Source organism: Mesitornis unicolor, unplaced genomic scaffold, assembly GCF_000695765.1.
Source record: "Mesitornis unicolor isolate BGI_N332 unplaced genomic scaffold, ASM69576v1 scaffold28855, whole genome shotgun sequence".
NCBI lineage: Eukaryota > Metazoa > Chordata > Aves > Mesitornithiformes > Mesitornithidae > Mesitornis > Mesitornis unicolor.
In genome coordinates this window covers 19,664-37,115 of record NW_010185250.1, presented here as the reverse complement: position 1 = coordinate 37,115, position 17,452 = coordinate 19,664, and the positions used below count along the sequence as shown (strand labels likewise).

The 17,452-nt window shown below is 50.2% G+C and overlaps 1 protein-coding gene across 1 annotated transcript in view; it reads right to left on the bottom strand.

Moving 5' to 3' along the window:
- Positions 1-328: 328 nt before the first annotated feature.
- TJAP1 (tight junction associated protein 1 (peripheral)) overlaps positions 329-17,452 on the bottom strand; it is a 36,158-nt gene continuing 19,034 nt past the window's right edge. The window contains exons 2-10 of the mRNA XM_010184784.1: positions 14,721-14,815; positions 13,041-13,094; positions 11,394-11,552; positions 8,325-8,353; positions 7,045-7,206; positions 5,939-6,005; positions 4,125-4,232; positions 3,335-3,418; positions 329-1,645 (exon numbers count right to left, since the gene is read on the bottom strand). Coding sequence (XP_010183086.1) covers positions 329-1,645; positions 3,335-3,418; positions 4,125-4,232; positions 5,939-6,005; positions 7,045-7,206; positions 8,325-8,353; positions 11,394-11,519 — 1,893 coding nt within the window. The 5' untranslated portion in view covers positions 11,520-11,552; positions 13,041-13,094; positions 14,721-14,815. The remainder of the gene's footprint in view (positions 1,646-3,334; positions 3,419-4,124; positions 4,233-5,938; positions 6,006-7,044; positions 7,207-8,324; positions 8,354-11,393; positions 11,553-13,040; positions 13,095-14,720; positions 14,816-17,452) is intronic.

Sequence of the window (17,452 nt, the reverse complement as noted above, 5' to 3'; positions counted from 1 at the left end):
AAGGAAGATGCAAGCATAAAGAGGCACAGGCACCAGGACGAGGGGTACCAAGAACGAGCTCCGGTACAGGCACCAGTGTGAGGCGGTGAAGAGAGCTGCGAGTGTACTGGGACAGTGGGTGTGCTTCTGTGTGTGCTCCTACTGTGGGTCTGAGGTGCCAGGGAAGGGGGACCTCAGCTCTTTCAGGTAGCAAAAGAAGAGAATAAATAGAAAATTTCAGAGCACAGCCCCCTCAGGAGGAGGGTACTGAGAGAGGTTTCTCTCTCAGAAGGCAGAGAGATAGAGGCAGCCCACAGCTATGCAGTGTGCAGCTGCTTCTCGCCCTGCCTCAGCTGAGCAGGTTTCCCTGCTCCTGGGCTTGCGTCAGACTGTCCTTGCGATGTAAGTGGTGGACCCCCATTCTCTTGGGGCTGCGGTGTGGCCGACTGAAGGGAAGCTTAACTCTGCCTTCTCCACTTTCCTCTTGGGCACCTCCTTGGTTGCTCTCTTTGCTTCCCTGGAGCAACATTTCTCTCTCCTCAGCTGGGCTCTCAGGCAAGCCAAGGTCCACATAGTCCTTGTGCTTCTCTGGTGAGGGACATCCAGGCTCAGCAGTGCCTCCACCACTTCCCTGCAACAGCTTCTGGGTTTCATCCTGGGAGAAATCTGTTCCATAGTCTGAGGAGAAATGGCTCCTGCGAGCTCTGGACTCGGTGCTGTCAGTGTCCACGCTCGAGTCCCGGCTCACTGTCCAGCTGCAGCTCTGTGCAGACTCCTCACCATCTGAGTAAGCCGAGGCTGCCCTGCCCAGCTCCTGCATGGAGCGGCTGAACCTCTTCTGGAGTTCAGGGGCCGTGTCACGGCTGAAGGCCGTGCGGTTCATCAGTACCCGCTCTGAGGTGGGGGGTGCCTTGTCCACAAACATACGCTGCCAGTTGGCCAGCAGGTCCTCCTCGGAGCTGGCAGAGCTGGCAAAGGCGCTCGGGATCTGGGGAGGGCTGCTGAATGGGCTGCTTTGGGAAGAGCCATGAGCCCTGGCTGCTTTGGGGGACTGCTGACAGGAACAGCTGGAGGCCGAACGGCGCCCCTCTGAAGCAGGGCTGTTGGGAAGTGTCCGATGCCTGTCGCAGCTCTCATCTTCACTCTGTACCAGGCTAAGGGAGATGGCCTGGCGTGTAGCGTAGGTACAGTTGGGCAGGGGGCTGTTCTTTGGGATCCTTACCTTGTCCTCAGAGAACTCAATCACTTTGCGCCCAGGGTACATAGGATGGGGAGGTGAGGGTGTAGGGTATGGGCTTAGCTTCTCAAAGGCAGGCACCTCGTCTGGCAGGCTCTCCACACTGCTCTGTGGCTTGCAGCCACCATTCTGCTGTTTCCCTGCATCTCCTCCCTCCTTCCCCATCTGTCCTGTGCTGTTGCAGGCATCAGGAGGGGCTCCACTCATGTCCACATGCACAAAGACATCCTCAGCCATGGGACAGCTGCCACTGCTAGACTTGGCTGAATTCAGAACCAGAGATTCTGGTTTCTCCAAGACTCTGGCAATGACTGAGGTGGGCACAACATCAGATGGAGCCAAGGTGTGGGTTGTCTCTTGACCAGGGCCTGAGGACTCCTGAGTGCTGTGCAAATGCTTATTGACCATGTCCTGCAGCTCATAGGGAAGCTAGGGAGAAGGAAAAGGACATTAGAGGGGGCTGCCACGCAAACCACTAAGTTCCAAATAATCTGCCCTTTCCAACCAACCTTCACGTGTACTTTCTACTCCTTTTATCTTGACCTTAACATTCGCATATGTTGCCTTGAGGAAGGTCTCTCTTTCAAAGCAAACCTGCCCCACATGAGGGACTAACAAGGTTCTCTAGCTGTCACACAAGTCATGTTTCTCCACCATGGATCACAGGCCCCAGTTTGCAAAGAGAACAAGAAAAAACAACACACGTGCTCAGTCCCCCACGCCTGTGAGCACAGATACAAGGTCCAGCCAGCACATGCTAGGAAGAGGTCTATTGATCTGTGGAAAATCAGCTGGTGGTTGCACTGAAGTGACTCAACAGCCCCCAGTGCTGGGATCTGCAGTGCTCCCTGAATGTGGTAACTGCAGCCATGCCCCCTTGGCAGCGGGCCCGCAGACCAGAATCGATGCCTTCCCCTGTTCCCGCAGACTCCACCACCTCATCCCACTTCCTCACTCTCTCTGTTTCAGAGAGGCAAACATGGGGTTTTATTACCAAAGCTGCAGGACTGGGGTCTCAACAGGAGATAAAAGCACTGCTCCTTGTCGTGCAAATGGGCACTACTGCTCTCCCCATCACCCTGCCAAGCTGCCCTCACCTTGGTCACCACACCCATGCAGAGCATGAAGCAGAGAGCAGGGCTTCACAGGCCACTCAGTGGCACAGCAAGGCCTGTCCCATCACAGCCAGAAGGAAACTGTGTCCAAAGCTGGGGACGCAGGGCACACTGCATGATAGCAGCTGGCTGTGAGGCACTGTCTGCACAGCTGCTCAGCACCAACTCCCCTCCACGTGGGATGCAGCACTCTGGGGGGCAGAATTCAAAGCTCCAGGAAGGGGGGACAGCTGGTAGAGAGGTCAAGGTTACCCCAGCAGTAACTGATACACTGACCTCAAGAGTTCTAATTTGAGACACAATGGGGGAGGGTGACATACTGGTCACCTGCTACGTTAGAAAAGACAAGCACATGATTTTGCTGAGAGGAAGGGCCGGAGACTAGTGGTATGACACAGAGAAAGCTGGGGTAAGGGCCTGAAAAATACTTCCAATCGAAGAAGTGATGCTACTAATATGAAAAGCCTAACCCTTTGTCTTTGCCCAACCTGAGGGCAGGATGAGCTGAACAGAACCCACCAGGGGGAGTATGAGTTGGTACCAACTTCTTCCATTCAGGAGACCTAAAAGAGACTCTGAATGCTGCCTCTCACATTTCTCCTCAGAGCAAGCAGCGAAGCAAGGCCAGACTACTGCTACTTGACTACTTATCAGGCAGTGCGGCCCTTCCGTGTGGCCAGGTGAGGAAGAGAAGAGGACAGAGCAGGGTAAGAGAGATCTGTCCTCCTGTCAGCTCCCATCAGGCACCCAGCAGGCTATCAAATTCAAGGTTATTGTGCTTTTTATAACAGCTTCTGGCTGAGCTGTGAAATGGAGCCGGTGTGAAAGAGGAGCTGGCAGAGGCTCTGTGCTGCTTTCTCAGTGGGAGTGGGAACAGGCCCCCCCCACCCCTCTGAGGCTGAAGGATGAGAGGCCAACAGCCCTACAGAGAAAGCTGGAGTACGTAAGATGCAGGCGGTGACCACGAGCCCATCTTCCCCAGCTCAGCAGGATGGCTACTCACATCAGCAAACTTGTGGTTCCTGAAGTGGGACTTGTTGCACTTGAGCAGCTGTACCGCCAAGTTACAGTCCTGTCGGTAGCGTTCCTGCAAGAAAGGGCACAGGTGTGCAATGGTGTCAGACCAGTCAGATCTCTTACCTGAAAAGGCACCACCTGACCAAATGCTGCTTGAACAGAAGCAGGAGGTGGCATCTGATGTATTGCTTATGAGGGCACCTGCCATTCCCTCCTCTCCACACCCCTGTGTATTTTATTACAACTGAGCCAAGGTGTCCCTTTCAACTCCAGGCATACACGCTGTCAGTGTATCAACCCACTCTCCCACTGGGGATTTTAATAATCCTCAGAAGTCCCAACAGATTTGCTACCCCATCCCAGAACTTTCAGCCATGCCTGATGTCAGGCATCTTGCAGACAGACTGGAAGGAGTTGAGAGCAGTCAACAGAAACAAGCACTAGATCCAGGAACTTCTGTAATAATGGTCTAAAAAAGGCATCAGGTCCCTCCCAGCTATAAAGGAAATGAACACACACTGTTGGTACAGCCTAGACTTGGGACAAACCCTGAGCTCAATAAAGCAAATACATCAAACCTGAAGATCAGTTCTTCCTTTCTCAAGCCCTCAGACCCTTTTCTGTTTGTCCCTACCGTGTGTGCAGCTCCCACACTTTCATACACACATTCATACAAACTGAAGTAATTTGCATGTTCCTTTACACTAACGACTTTGAACAAGAGGAAAAGCCCACAGGTCACACACTTCTACAGCCTTTTGCAGACTGTCACTTACATTGAGTTCCTCCAGCTTATTGATGGTAGTTTTGGCATCAAGCAATTTATTAGTGAGCTCTACAATCTCCCAGTCCAGCGTCTTGCGGTCCATCTCTGCCTTTTTAATCTGGGATGCAAGAACATCAGGTGTAAATCTCCCCAACACAGAAGAACCTGGCTTCACCACCCACCTCAGCCCAAGCATAGCACAATGACATGTTCAGCTCAGATACAAAGACCTTCAGACAGACAGACAAGGGGGACAGTCTGTTTTTTTACCAGGGGAGGGACACCAAATGGAACCAGCCATTCTGCTAGTTACAGAGACAACAGCTTGAGTTTGAACCTCCTTAATGCAGTATCTCTTGCAGCACAACCATGCTTCCTCTCTGCCCTGGTTCCCATGGTGTCTGGTGGAAAGCTAGTGGTTTTGAGCAGTCAATCCCACCCTGCTACAGGCAGCAAAGACCTCTGAGCTTGTGATATTGAGCTTGTGTCTCTGGGGCAACAGAACAAGAATACTGCCCATAAAGAGCCAGCGGTCAATGCTGAATGGATGAAAGGGTTGTTTGGCAGCGAGAGGGCACTGGCTTGAAAGAGCTCAAGCTTTACTCTAGTTAGAAAAAGGACCTGTGCAGCTTCATCTGGAGCTCAGTTAATGTCTTTCCTAAAGCAGGCAGTTTTGCCTCTTTACACTCCCCAGCAGTTCAGGTACAAGGCTGAGAGAGACCCAGATGTAACAGCAGAGAGGGGCAACAGCTCAAAACAACCAAGCCATCCTTTTCTCAAGAAGTTCCTCCAATGCTTTCCCAGGCTGCTCTGAGGCTGTGCCCACCAGTGCCCAGTTGTGTGTCAGGGGGTACAGCACAGTAACACACAAGGGGGTAGGGGAGGGCAGTCTCTTCAGGCACCAGCACAATGAATATTAACCCAAGAAATTCGAGTACTACAACCCAAAAAGATCTCATCCTGGGCTACACAGAGGCAGCCAACATCTCAGCTGTTTGACTTGCCTGCTCACAGCCCAGAAGGGGAAGGAAAGGGAGCAAACGAGGCTCACAGCCATCCACATCTTGTGCAGTGCCACAGCTTATGGGCACCACTTCCCAGCACGCCATGCTCCAGCTGGCACAGAGTCAAATGCTCTTAAGATGGAGCACTGCAAGCTAGGACCTGCTGCATCTTTGGGCAGCTGCTGGATACCAGGTGAGCCCTTGGCTGGACGAAGGCTGGGGCCCCTCCATCTGGGATGGTGTATGTGAGACTGACAATGAACCCAACAGGCTGAGACACGTAAAGAAGAAAAAGAAAAAACACACAAACGAAAAGACGCAACTGCAAAAATCCAGCTTTGGCTGAGAGAGGCCTGAGAGGTGAGTGCACCCAGCGTGTGCCAGCGGCAGCGTGGGGAGGAGAAAGAGAGAGAGAGAGGGAGGGAGAGAAAAGAAACAGCCATGAGTGTTATGAATGCACACAACAGACATACACGCACATTGGCTCTGCTCTGACTGCCCCCGTCCTCCCAGGATGACCACCCCAGGACTGGCTGACACATCCCTGGTGTTTTGAGAGGGACTGAAGCAACACGACGGAATATCATGCAATTATGTTGTGGGGAAACCAAAGCTCACGTGCATGACCAAGTAAGGCTCGGTAAATCAAGAAACCAGTTCATGACACCAGCCGCAATGGGGAGTGGATGGTCATGGCCAGAATCTCACCCCTCACCCACTGCCACATCTGCTGGGTAAAGCCAGGGCCCCTTTCCCCAACTCCTCCTAAAACACAGGCCTCTTCTACCTCCCCCCTGTAGTATCTTAATAGGGCACTTACCAGGGCATGCAGCTTCTCCTCCAGGTCTTGGTTGGTTCTCTGGGAAGCGGTGTAGCTGTTTTGCAACCTACAGAAACCAGATATACATGGGAATGGATTTCAGGCACCTACTCAAGCCACCTTCAAAGCTGCCAAGCAAACCACCAAGTCCATAACTCCAGAAAGACTGGTATTCACAGTACTATGGCAACCAGGCAAATTAACTATGCCACATAGTTCACCTCTGCCACATAATGGCTTCAGACCCCCAGTTACTGGAGGCCAGATGAGGTTGGCTTGGTGAAATGATCTTGCAGAGGAGGGTGTGAATGACTTTGGAGGACTCCTCTGAGGTATGTCATGTATAAGCACGTGACCAGCAATTGGCATTGATTCTTAATTGAGGCAATGTACTTCCTTGCAGCCATCAATGGCTCCTTTTCACATGTGGGGTAGTGAATCCAAGCTGGATCCTGTCATCCCTTATGTGGAAAGGCTGAGGGAGTTGGGTCTCTTTAGTTTGCAGAAGAGGAGACTGAGGGAGACCTCATTAATGTTTATAAATATATCAAGGGTGAGTGTCACGAGGATGGAGCCAGGCTCTTCTCGGTGACAAACAATGATAAGACAAAGGGTAATGGGCACAAGCTGGAACACAGGAGGTTCCACTTAAATTTGAGAAGAAACTTCTTCTCAGTGAGGGTACCAGAGCACTGGACCAGGCTGCCCAGAGAGGTTGTGGAGTCTCCTTCTCTGGAGACATTCAGAGCCTGCCTGGACACCTTCCTGTGTAACCTCATCTAGGTGTTCCTGCTCCGGCAAGGGGATTGGACTAGATGATCTTTTGAGGTCCCTTCCAATCCCTAACGTTCTGTGATTCTGTGATCCAACAGATGAAGAATTCCCTGTTGTTATCAGCCCCTCACACTGATAGCATTCCTACACTGTACCCTGGAGGAAGTAATGGCTGCAGAGCCTCTAACTGCCCCAGTCTGGGGGTGCACCTTTCTGAGGGTGCAGCATGCCTTGGATTTACACAACAGGGGGCAGCCTGCTCATGCCAGGAGAGAGAGTTCTTGGTGGGAGGGATCTCTCCAACTCTATCCCTCTTGTTTTCTTTTTCATACCTACGGAACTTGTCCTTGAATTTCTCCAGCTCCTCACGGTTCTGGCCCAGCTCCATCTCCAGGTAGTCCTGACCTGACTCCAGCTCCCTTTCCATTGCCTCCATTTTGTTAGTCACATACATCAGCCGTCGGCGCAGCTCTTCATTCTCATGCTGCAGTAGCCTGTGGCACATAGGAACAAGGTACCACTGAGTGCACAAGGGGTACTCCACACCAGCACCCCCACCCTGCTGCCCTGCTCTAGGGCCCAAGGCCCCACAGATGGGCCCCAGGAAATCAGGAACTGAACTGGCAGGAGACTCCAGCACACGCAGCTAGAGATGCATCTGTCAGGAGAGGGAGACTCAAACTCTTGGAGCAGGGGCACAGCAGCACATGCCAGCTGGCCAGCCATGGCTTCCAGCTCCCTCTCGGCTTACAGGGCTTGGATAAAGCCCACTAACCAGATGAGCTGTGCAGCTCCAGTATCCCTCACTGGTGAATGAAACCTGCTCAATAATTTATCCCAGTCCAGGTTAGAAGAGTTAAAGACAAAGAGTAAGATAATTTTCTCCTCCTCTGAAACTGTTCAAAAGCCCTCATAGCTTTAATACGTGGTAGAAAGAGGACTCCATACAGTCCTAAGCCCAGAAGCAGAGATGGTGAGGTACATGTACAGATGTGATCACAGCTGCCAGTAAATCCCATTCCAACACAGACTGCTCTGTTCCTCCCCAGCCAGGACATGCCTGGTGGTCAGAATGATTTCCTGTTGTTTTCCATTCCTTTGTGCTCAGTTGCTCAGAGAAACCCAGAAACAGGGCTTCTCTCTGGCACTGCAAGCTTGCTCCTCACTGTGGCTTAGAGCTCAGTGCTAGCAGCTGTGTGTGCCCCGCATCACCACCACCAAAGTGCTTAGTCAGCAGCAGGCCTCTGCATACTGCTTCTGGTGGTTTACACTAAAACAGTGGTAACAAGAAGAAGGGTTAAAAAAGGCACTCCTCCCTCCACCTGTATTAAAGGCTTCGTTTCCTAATTTCTTTCACACCCACCAACTCCTCTGCCTGCACCTGCACTGGGCATCTGTGTTCCCTCCCACTCCAGGGGGAAAGACATGCAAGGCAGAGGTTGGCAAGGCACAGACTAAAGCTCTGCCCACATGGCTCCAAGAAGACTGAAGATCTGAGAGAAGCCCACAGGGACAGTCAGCTTTGCTGTGCAGGTGGCACAGGCGTGACGCGAGGAATCAGCACCCACACATTTGCAGTATGACAGGCATAAAGGGGGAGCAGGACACTTACTTCATCCTTTCTGCATCCGTCAAGGGTTCCTGCACAGGGAAGAAAACAGCTGTGAGATTCTTTCAGAGGAGTTGGTCTCTCACACTGTCTTAAAGGGCAGAGTCTTGGTTGCTAGACCCTACCTATGATTTTTTCTCACCTGCTCTGACAGGTCACACTAGGCAAGCTTAGAGCTGCTAGGATCTGTACACATCGCTTGGTGGTCTGATACCAAGAGAGACTGTGTGTTCTCGTTCAGGGTAGAAGAGCTAGACTAGAAACCACCACACAAGTTAAGTAACTTTACTCTCCCATGGTGCAATCTCAGCATCTCTCTTAACATCATCACCTTAGCTGGTGTTTCAGCTTCCTCCTGCAGGAATCTCACAGGCCAACACACACTGAGGATTAAATTGTCACCACAGCAATCACAACACCCTTGAAGCGCCACAAAAAGAATGAGAGAGAATCATTCGGGAGCTGAAAAATGCATCTACCATTTGCACCACCCAGATTGGGCTGTCAAAGGGTTTCTTTCTGCAGACCTGAAAACAGCCATTGTAACTATACTGGGACACCAAAAGAAACACCAGAGGTCAGAAAAGGCTGTGAAACAAATTAACATTCTGGGCAAGATCCCTAGAGGTGCCTGGAGCGGGGACCTGCAGAACAAGGAGACACAGCACAGCAGCAAGAGCACACTGCTCAGCTATTCTCACTTCCTTTGTACTCTGTGTTAACCTGTGAGATGGCTGCTGCCTGCCAGCATGGCTAGGAGAGATTTAATTAGCACTAGAATCAACCATATTTTCTGTGAAAGGCCAAGACTGTGACCATTCTCACAAAGTCTAAGCCGTCCACGGATTACTTTTGTTGCTTGGTATACCAACAGCACTATACAAACCCAAAGTGCTGCCACACTTTAGATTGTCTATTAAGTGTCACAGCCAGCTCTGGGCTGAGAGGTCATGCCACAGACAGTTGTGGATGAAGTCATCAAGCTGCTAGCAATATTACGGAAGGCAAACCACCCCTGTCCTGGCACTAAGACATCACAGGACTGCTTCCTTCATCAGTTCACACTTTAAAAGAGTGGTCCTTACCACCTACAAACTTCCTCCTCTTCCTAAAGGCAAAGCATCAACCCATTTTTTTCCTTATATTCTGACCCCACAAGGCAATCAATTAATTAATGCAGAATTATCTATCAACTGCCTCCTTTACCCCAACAAATACACATAGCAAATGCTAGTGACCAGTCAAAGGGGATAATGTGAATCCTACTAAAGCAAGGCAACAGACCCAAGGCAGGCTGGACAAAAGAGAAGGCTTACAGAGACCTGAGACAGCCATCATACAAAGATCCAGTACCCCAAGACAGCCAGACACAGGGCACACACAAAGCATCAGCAGCATCCCAACACCTCCTGATAACTGAGCTGTCTGCTTCCTGCACACGCCTGCTGCCCTCCAACCTGCAAACACCTAGGAAGTCTGCAGTGGGGAGAACAGCACCAGGTCCTGTCTGTCCAGCTCCTGGGGACAAAGGCAAGCTGGCTCCTCCTAGGAAGATATACCCAACCTGGAGCGCAGTCATGAGTGGCACCCACAAGAGAGCAGCTCCTGGTGATTAAGCACCCACAGCATGGGGTCTGGGGGACTGCTCTCACTCCCCCTACCAGCATTACAGACTAGATGAGATCCAGGTGGAGGCTTTGGATTCTGTGAGACCCCTATCTGTGAGCCAGTGGCCCTGGCACCTACCTTGTTTAGTGTTGGGCTGAAGGAAGGGGAAGGTCTAGATGGGGTAGGCCCCTCTTCCCGACTCCAGCGTGTTGGAGTGGAGAAGGATCCTTTCTCTGGGTAGTTCGGCTCCACTGCACACTTCTGCCCAGGTTTATCACACAGATGATGTGGCTGTAACAGCTGTGAACAGGGACTGCTTTCATCCCTTCTGCCCTCTGCACTGCTTTTCCATGAGGACAGTGAGTGCTGCTGCCCAGAGGATGTCCCTGCCAGCCCCAGGTCTGCCAGCTGCTGCAGCTCATACTGACACAGATCTACCAACCTTCTCTCCAAGGAAAGGAGTTTTTCCTTACTGTCCTTCCTCCCAAGGACGGGTTTCTTTCTTAGTCTGGAAGCTCTCTCAGCCTCTTCAGCACACTTTCTCTGACGTGAAGCCATTCCCAGCCTCTCACATTTCTTTTCTGTTTTTCTTCTGCTTGGGCAGGGGGATCTTCCAGTTGCACGCTTGCCTTTGACCCCTTGCAGGTGACCTTCCTCTTGGCCTTCTGGCATGGAGCTTCTGGGCAAAATGGGAGAGTTCTGGTCTTGTTCTGCTCCCCTAGTCTCTCCCACTGAGCGCAGGCGGATGGGACTCAGCACCCGCTGGGTAATCTCATCCAGGAATTTTGAGAACTGCAGCTTTTCCTCTGTGATCTTCTCCCTGCGCTTCACAGAGTCAGGGACGCTGCTGCTGCTGTGCTCCAGTGAGCGCTTCTCCCTACGGCTGAGGGAGAGCTGGGAGTCACTGTACTTGCATGAGCCACGGCCACGGGAAAGTGTCTCTACTGAGCGGGTCTTGCGCAAACTCTCAGGGCACGGGCCCGTCACATTGGTCTGCTTCAGAATCCCTTTAAGAGGCAGGTGCGTAGAGGAGACCCGAAACTTCCTCGGTGACAAGACTTCAGGAGGCTCTTTAAACATAAGCGAGCGTTCCAGGCTTCTGCTTTTGAAAGAGCAAGTGGGACGATGTCTTTCATCTCCAGACACGACAACTGTCTCCATGCTACGACTCATAAATTTGCTGAGGTGCCCACGACTGCGGTTTGGGCACCGCTTCCCGTTTCGCTGCCCCATCTTCCCACCACGTGGAATTGCTGGTGAGACAGTCTGGCTCTTGATATTCAACTCTGCTTTGCTCCCTGTCACTTCCTTCTCACTGCTGGACTCCAGGGACCATGATGAGGAGAAGTTCAGGTTGCAAACCTCAAAACCCTCTGCCTGCTTGAGCTGGCCTGCCTCGCTGTAACTAAACCCCGTTTGCTGGCACAATGAAGTTAAGCCCTTTGCCACCCGGCAATCCGTTACCTGACTCTGCTCAGCCAAGATCACTCCATCCTGGTCGTCACGAATGATGGGTACCTCATGGCGGATCTCGCGATGTTGCGGGGGCGCCTTGCGGTAAGGCTTCTTTGCTGGAGCTGTGCTTGACATCCTCCCACCTGTGTGGCTCCGAAAGCAGGTTACCTACCAACAGCAAAGAGAAAGTCAGAGGAGCTCCATCGAACACTAGAAGTGACCCAGCAGGAATTCAGCTCTCCTGAAGTCCCAAAACAGGTCCCCATGCAGAGTGCTAACAGAGCAGGGAAAGGATGTGGCCACAAGCCTTGAGCAGCAGCTGCAGGAGAGGGAGCAAAGTAAAAGGTAGCTGTGTCCTCCCAGCCAGTGAGAGCAGAGGGCTGGTACATCCTCTCCCCCCCCTTTACACACACTCACGTAGTTTGTGTGTGTACAGATTATATATAGCAAACGAGAACAGACCTCACAGTAGCATATTGATTAGGCTCTTTAGGAAAGGCCTTTTCCAATATGGAAACTGCAAGCCTTATAGGCAGCAGTGACAGCTGGAGCAGGAGTTATCGATTATGTGCTGTCACTGTCAGCAGAGACTATGTAGGAGGAGACTCCAGCCATTAAAGAGCCCAAACCCAGAAGTTTTTGGCTTACACCAGAACCTCAATGGAAGAGACAATAGGAGGCTTGTCAGAAGGAGGTATCATACCATTACAACTGCTCACTCTGTCAGAAAAGACAAAGACCACTCCCAAGTCACAGGCTGCATCAAATTAGGGAACAATGCCATTGACACTGGTACCTAAGGCAACATGCAATAGTACTAGCAAAAGACCACATTAGTCCCCTTACCCTAGCCATGCTGGGCAGGATTCTTCCTGCTGCAGGCACAGTAGCAGTACAAGAGCAAAAAATGGGGTAGAAGGAAAGCAGCTATCTTGTACACATGGAAAAATTTCCTTCCTTTCCACTACTTTGGGTCTGCAGTGGAGGGCAGGAAGACTTACCCCAAGGAGCCAGGATTTCAACCACCCCATTGTATGCAAGACAAGAGTTCCCAGAAATGCCAAGCAACCCCTGGAGAGGCCAATACCACTCTTTCCCTGATGATAACACATACATTGTTCATAATTCCCCTATATTTGGGTTAAGCACTCCTCATTCCATTTTCCCTTGCTGGATCCTAACACTGATCAAGCCTAGCATCTCTGCAATCCTCAGGTGCCTGACTTGCAGCACTTCAAAGTGCAGGATCTGCTTCAACTCAGGTTACGCTCTCTCCTTTTCTACAGGCAGGGCCATTTGACTCCCATTGACATACCTTCAAGGCAGCCATTCCTTCAAGATCCCTTTTCCTAAGACTCAAGTAGGTGAAGAGATCTCTCATACTTTAGAAAAGTCACATCCAGCATACCAAATGCATATTTCACTGCATCCCCAAGCAAAACAGATGGGTCTGACTCGCTGGGAAGACATGTCTCTTCTTCAGAGAGGAATGCTGAAATCCTGACCAGAAGCAGGTTTGTCAACACCCCACCAAACAGGTGATCTAGGAGACTCTTCTATCAATTCCTGCCAGACTAAGGACAGGAGACGCACACGAAGATATTTCAAGCTGAAATCACAGTAATTCCTATAGCCTGCAAGGACCTGAGCACTTACCAGGCTGGGCTCAAATCTGAAGCCTCATGAAGCAGGAACACTCACTCAGACGCCCTGAAGAAGAGAAACAGATAGATTAGCATCCATCAAAACAGACAGTTTGAAATCTCACCCCATAAATAAGTAAGGAATAGGGAATGTTTATAACCAAGGACAATTGGATGGTCATCTAACTCCAGGTACCTGTCCCAACCTACATCAGATCTTCTGAGAGTAAATGAAATTAGCTTAGGATAGTTGGGCCACAACATGCCTTGAGCAAGAGCTCAAAAGGCACCTGACCTGGCCAAGGACATGTTCAAGACACTCAAGCAACTGGGACCACACAAACCTAAAATTTGTGAAGCAATAGCTTCAAGGGAACCTTGGTTCCAGGAAGGACTAAACAAACCTGTGAAATGGGACCCTCTCAGCTAATCTCCCCCAACACGGCAGAAGGATGCTAACTGCGAAGCCTTTGGTACAGAAGCCTGGTAATGCTAACAATTACCTCAGTCATCCTTTTAAGTCAGTGCTTCACACCTACAAATGAGCTGGCAATTATCAGATTCTTATTTGAGCCAAAACATTACGTCTTTATGCCTACAGTTGTGATAAATCACACCTCCACGAGAGAGGAAGGCAAGCTACTTTCTGACTTCCAACAAGCAACATGCCATGCTCTACCTTGCAGCTAACAGGCTTCTGTAAAATAGTGTCCAGCCAACCAGGGATATAACACAAGTTCAGAAACAACCTTCCTCTCTGTCAAAGCCTGGGGTACCCCTCACTACAAGAAAAGAACTGGGTTATTCTAGGAACCAGCTGTAATAGTGTAGCTCTGTGACCATCACTGCCATTGACACAAGAGAGACTGCAGTGGAGCCTTCCCTTCCTTGCGGCACTTCTGCTGCTGTGCTGCTTTTTTCCTGTCAATGGCATCAAGCCCTGAGAGGTGGGACAGGAGTGCAGGGTGTGGAGCAGTTGTACGCACACAGGGAGAGCCAGATTGAAGGTGAATGGAACAGGCAGGCAAACCAGGACCACGCAAACTCAAACTCTGCCAAAACAAACTGAAGAGATGCCCTAGTGCTGGCCCTGCCTCAACAAGCTGCCTGGCCTCCTTCCTTGCACCAATGTTATAGTCGGGTCTCGACTAGCACAGGAAAAAACAGCTTCACAAAAGCATAAGTGCTCTGTTGGGCAAAGCTGTAAAGTATGGAGGAGAAAGAGGGGGAGAGAGAGAGAGAGAGAGAGAGAGAGAGAGAGAGAGAGAGAGAGAAGGAGAACATGCACCTCCAGGAAGGACCTGGCCAGAAGAGTTTGAGTCTGCTTTTCCACTAACTCCCAGCAGGATCTGGTTCAGCATCAAGGCAAAACCACCAGCCACAAGGGCTGGCAGAGAAGCAGAGGCTTCCAGGAACAGCTGCACCCATGGGTCCACGCATGTTTCCATTGCGGAGGTGCTCAGAATGAACATGCCAAAGGCCTCCTGTCTCTCAGCACACAGTTCCTCAGGCTCAAACAGGGCTGTCCTGCTTCCTACCCTAGAGCCAGCAACTATGCTACCTGCCATCTCATCCCCGCCTACCCGGAAAAGATACTGGGACTTGAAACCTACCCTCATGATCTGAGAATTCCCAGAAGCACTTCAAATACTCACAGTGCCTCCAGGCAGCTTTCCCTCAAACAAGGACTTACAGATCCAAAGTGACGACGTGTCCAAACATTTCTGGCCGCTTGTCTCCAAATCAGCTTTTCCTTGTCAGCTTCCAGCAGCATCTGGCCAACAGCTCCTGAAACATGAGAAAGGAAACTTGCTGTCAGTCACCTATCAGCACAACACGTGGAAACAGCCAGGCACGCGCAGAGCAGCCCACGGCCAGGTGCCAGGGCAGGAGTCAGCAGCAAGCTGCTGTACTATCGGACTACTGTCTAATGCCAGGACCCTGAAATAAGCTCCTTGCCTCCACTGCGTCTCAGAAAAGGAAAGTCTTTTAACCACATCTCCACTGAGCGGGATGCCTGCGCAGACCAGTAACTGAAGTCTGAAAGGCAGCTGTTTTTTCTAGATGGCTCCAGGGGTCACTGCTTTGCCACCTGCATTCCCATCCAACACCAGGAATCCAGTCTCTGCCACTCTGCTCCAGTCACCCTGCCACACCAACCTAATTTTGTTCTGCAGACTTCTCTGCACTGAACAGCACAGTGAAGCCCTCCTTGCCTACAATATCTGAGCATCCTTTGCTACCACAGAGAGAGAATCTCAAGGTGGCTAAACACACCACACCTCTGTTCAGGGAGAAGCAGATACACTCTGCAGAACAGACGGACCTTGTGCTTCAAAGCAGAAACAGATATAGGTAATATCCAGAAATAGAAAAAGGCACTAATGCTGCTCACCACACTATTCACAAGCCTCTCTCTGAAGGAGCTTGCTGTCAAGTCCACTTTCTGACTACGCTGGAGAAGCTCAGCTTTAGCCTGGAGCTACAGCAAGAGACAGCTCTCCAGCTATTCTAATTAGCATTGTAATACAAGAGGAAATATAACCTCCCAGTCCCTTTTATCTGCCCTTTCCATCTCTCATCAGTAACGTTCCTTCACATTTACAGTCCTCTTCCTAGGTCTGCAGTAGCTCCAATTCTACGCGCTTCCAGCTGCAGTTCCAGTCTCATTTCTAAGCTCATTGGCAGTTACAGCTTCACTGGAATGGCTCGTTGAGGGCTACAAGGCTTGGGCTCACACTGATCAGCATGAGCAATAGTTGCATCTTCCAGGCAAACAGACTTGAATGCACATGGGTCAGAAGACTGCAGTGGAAATCTAACAATTTGATTTGTCGATGCAGAAAGCTGAGGATTCCTCCAGCCCCTCACAAAGACGAAACACATTCAACTTCTTTCTTCTTCACAGTAAAGGAGTGCAGTGACAGTGACTGAATGCAGCAGAAGCTCGACTCTAGCTGTTTTTACCAGAGAGCACCCCTCAGTGTAAAATCCACTTGCAGATTAGCTATGTTCTCTGTGCGATCTGAGAAAGGCAAAACCTTTACCACACACCAGGAACAGACGTGATCTAGCACAGAATTGCTTAAGACTACAGAGGCCACAGAGCTAACAGCCATTTGGCATACACAGAAGAAAGCACAACACTAGACATTAGCATCACTTCGTCTCCAGTAACAAGAGGTCCATAGCATACAAAAACAAAACGTTTAAAAAGGAACCCTTTGGACAAAAAGGGAAAGCACCAAAGGGGAAAAAAAAGCAACATTTGTAGCACATACTGTCTTCCTGATACTTAGCAAGTCCCTTGAGGCCTGAGGTAGCCAATACTTAGCTTTGGTTCTAGGATGCACACAGTTTCTGCCTGCTTGCTGCTGCAGTGACTGAATGTTCCTTGCAAAGAGGTAGAGGACCTGCAGGGTTTTCCTCACCGTCACCTCTTCTTGTGTTGCTTTTTCTGATCTTGTAAAACAGCCTGCTTACTAGTGTTCAGGGTCAGCAGTCTCCCTTCCTCCACAGAATGACGGTGATTATGTTGCAGAGAATGTTTATTTCAGGTACTTTGTTATCTTTCCAGCTTTTCCCTCTTAAAAGCAGCATTTCTTTAACTTTGCTTTTTATGCATAAAGATAAACTTCTATGACAGAGAAAATACATTCTATAACACAATCACAGTCACGTTTGTTTCTAATGCAACACTACAGAAACATTCACTGGCTATCACAGGTTCAGCATACTCCAAAAATCTCCAAATGCAATACCCACATGTATCAAAAATTGCTTCTACTGTCCCGTGCCACATATCTCACCACCACAGCTAGCCCAGAATTTTCAATCTGTGTGGGCCAACCTATACTCCAAATGCAGAGCCAACACAGGACATTGGCACATCCTGCTTTAGGAGGCAAAAATGACTCTTCATCAGCATCATGAGAAGCAAAAGCAAGAGAGACCTGTCCAGTTGCCTTCCCATGCTAATGGATACAGACAACTTTAGCCCCCACACGTCTCAAGCCAGGCTACGTGAGAAGCTGCTGCAGCAAGCCTGATCAAGCCAACTAAAGAGCGAGATGAATGATGTAGTAACTGCATCAGGAGGTCTCATCCAGGACAGAAGAACAAGCCACATGAAGTTAAATGCAGCACCTGTAGACTGCTGCTGCTGAGCACAAGGGAAAAGGTCTGCAAGGTTATTAAGGGACACTTTAACATTTAATGAGAGAGATCTTTTTATTCAGAGAAGCCATCCCAATTAAAAATATGTTCAGATCCATTTTGCTGCTGGCTACTCTGAAGCTTATTTTAAAATAAGACAACAGCTCCCAGTGCAGAAACTTGCATCCCAGCTCTGCTTGTATGTTAATGCTCACAATTCAGATCTGACTAATAGCATTATAGTGATTCTTGGATCAAAATTGAGTTTCA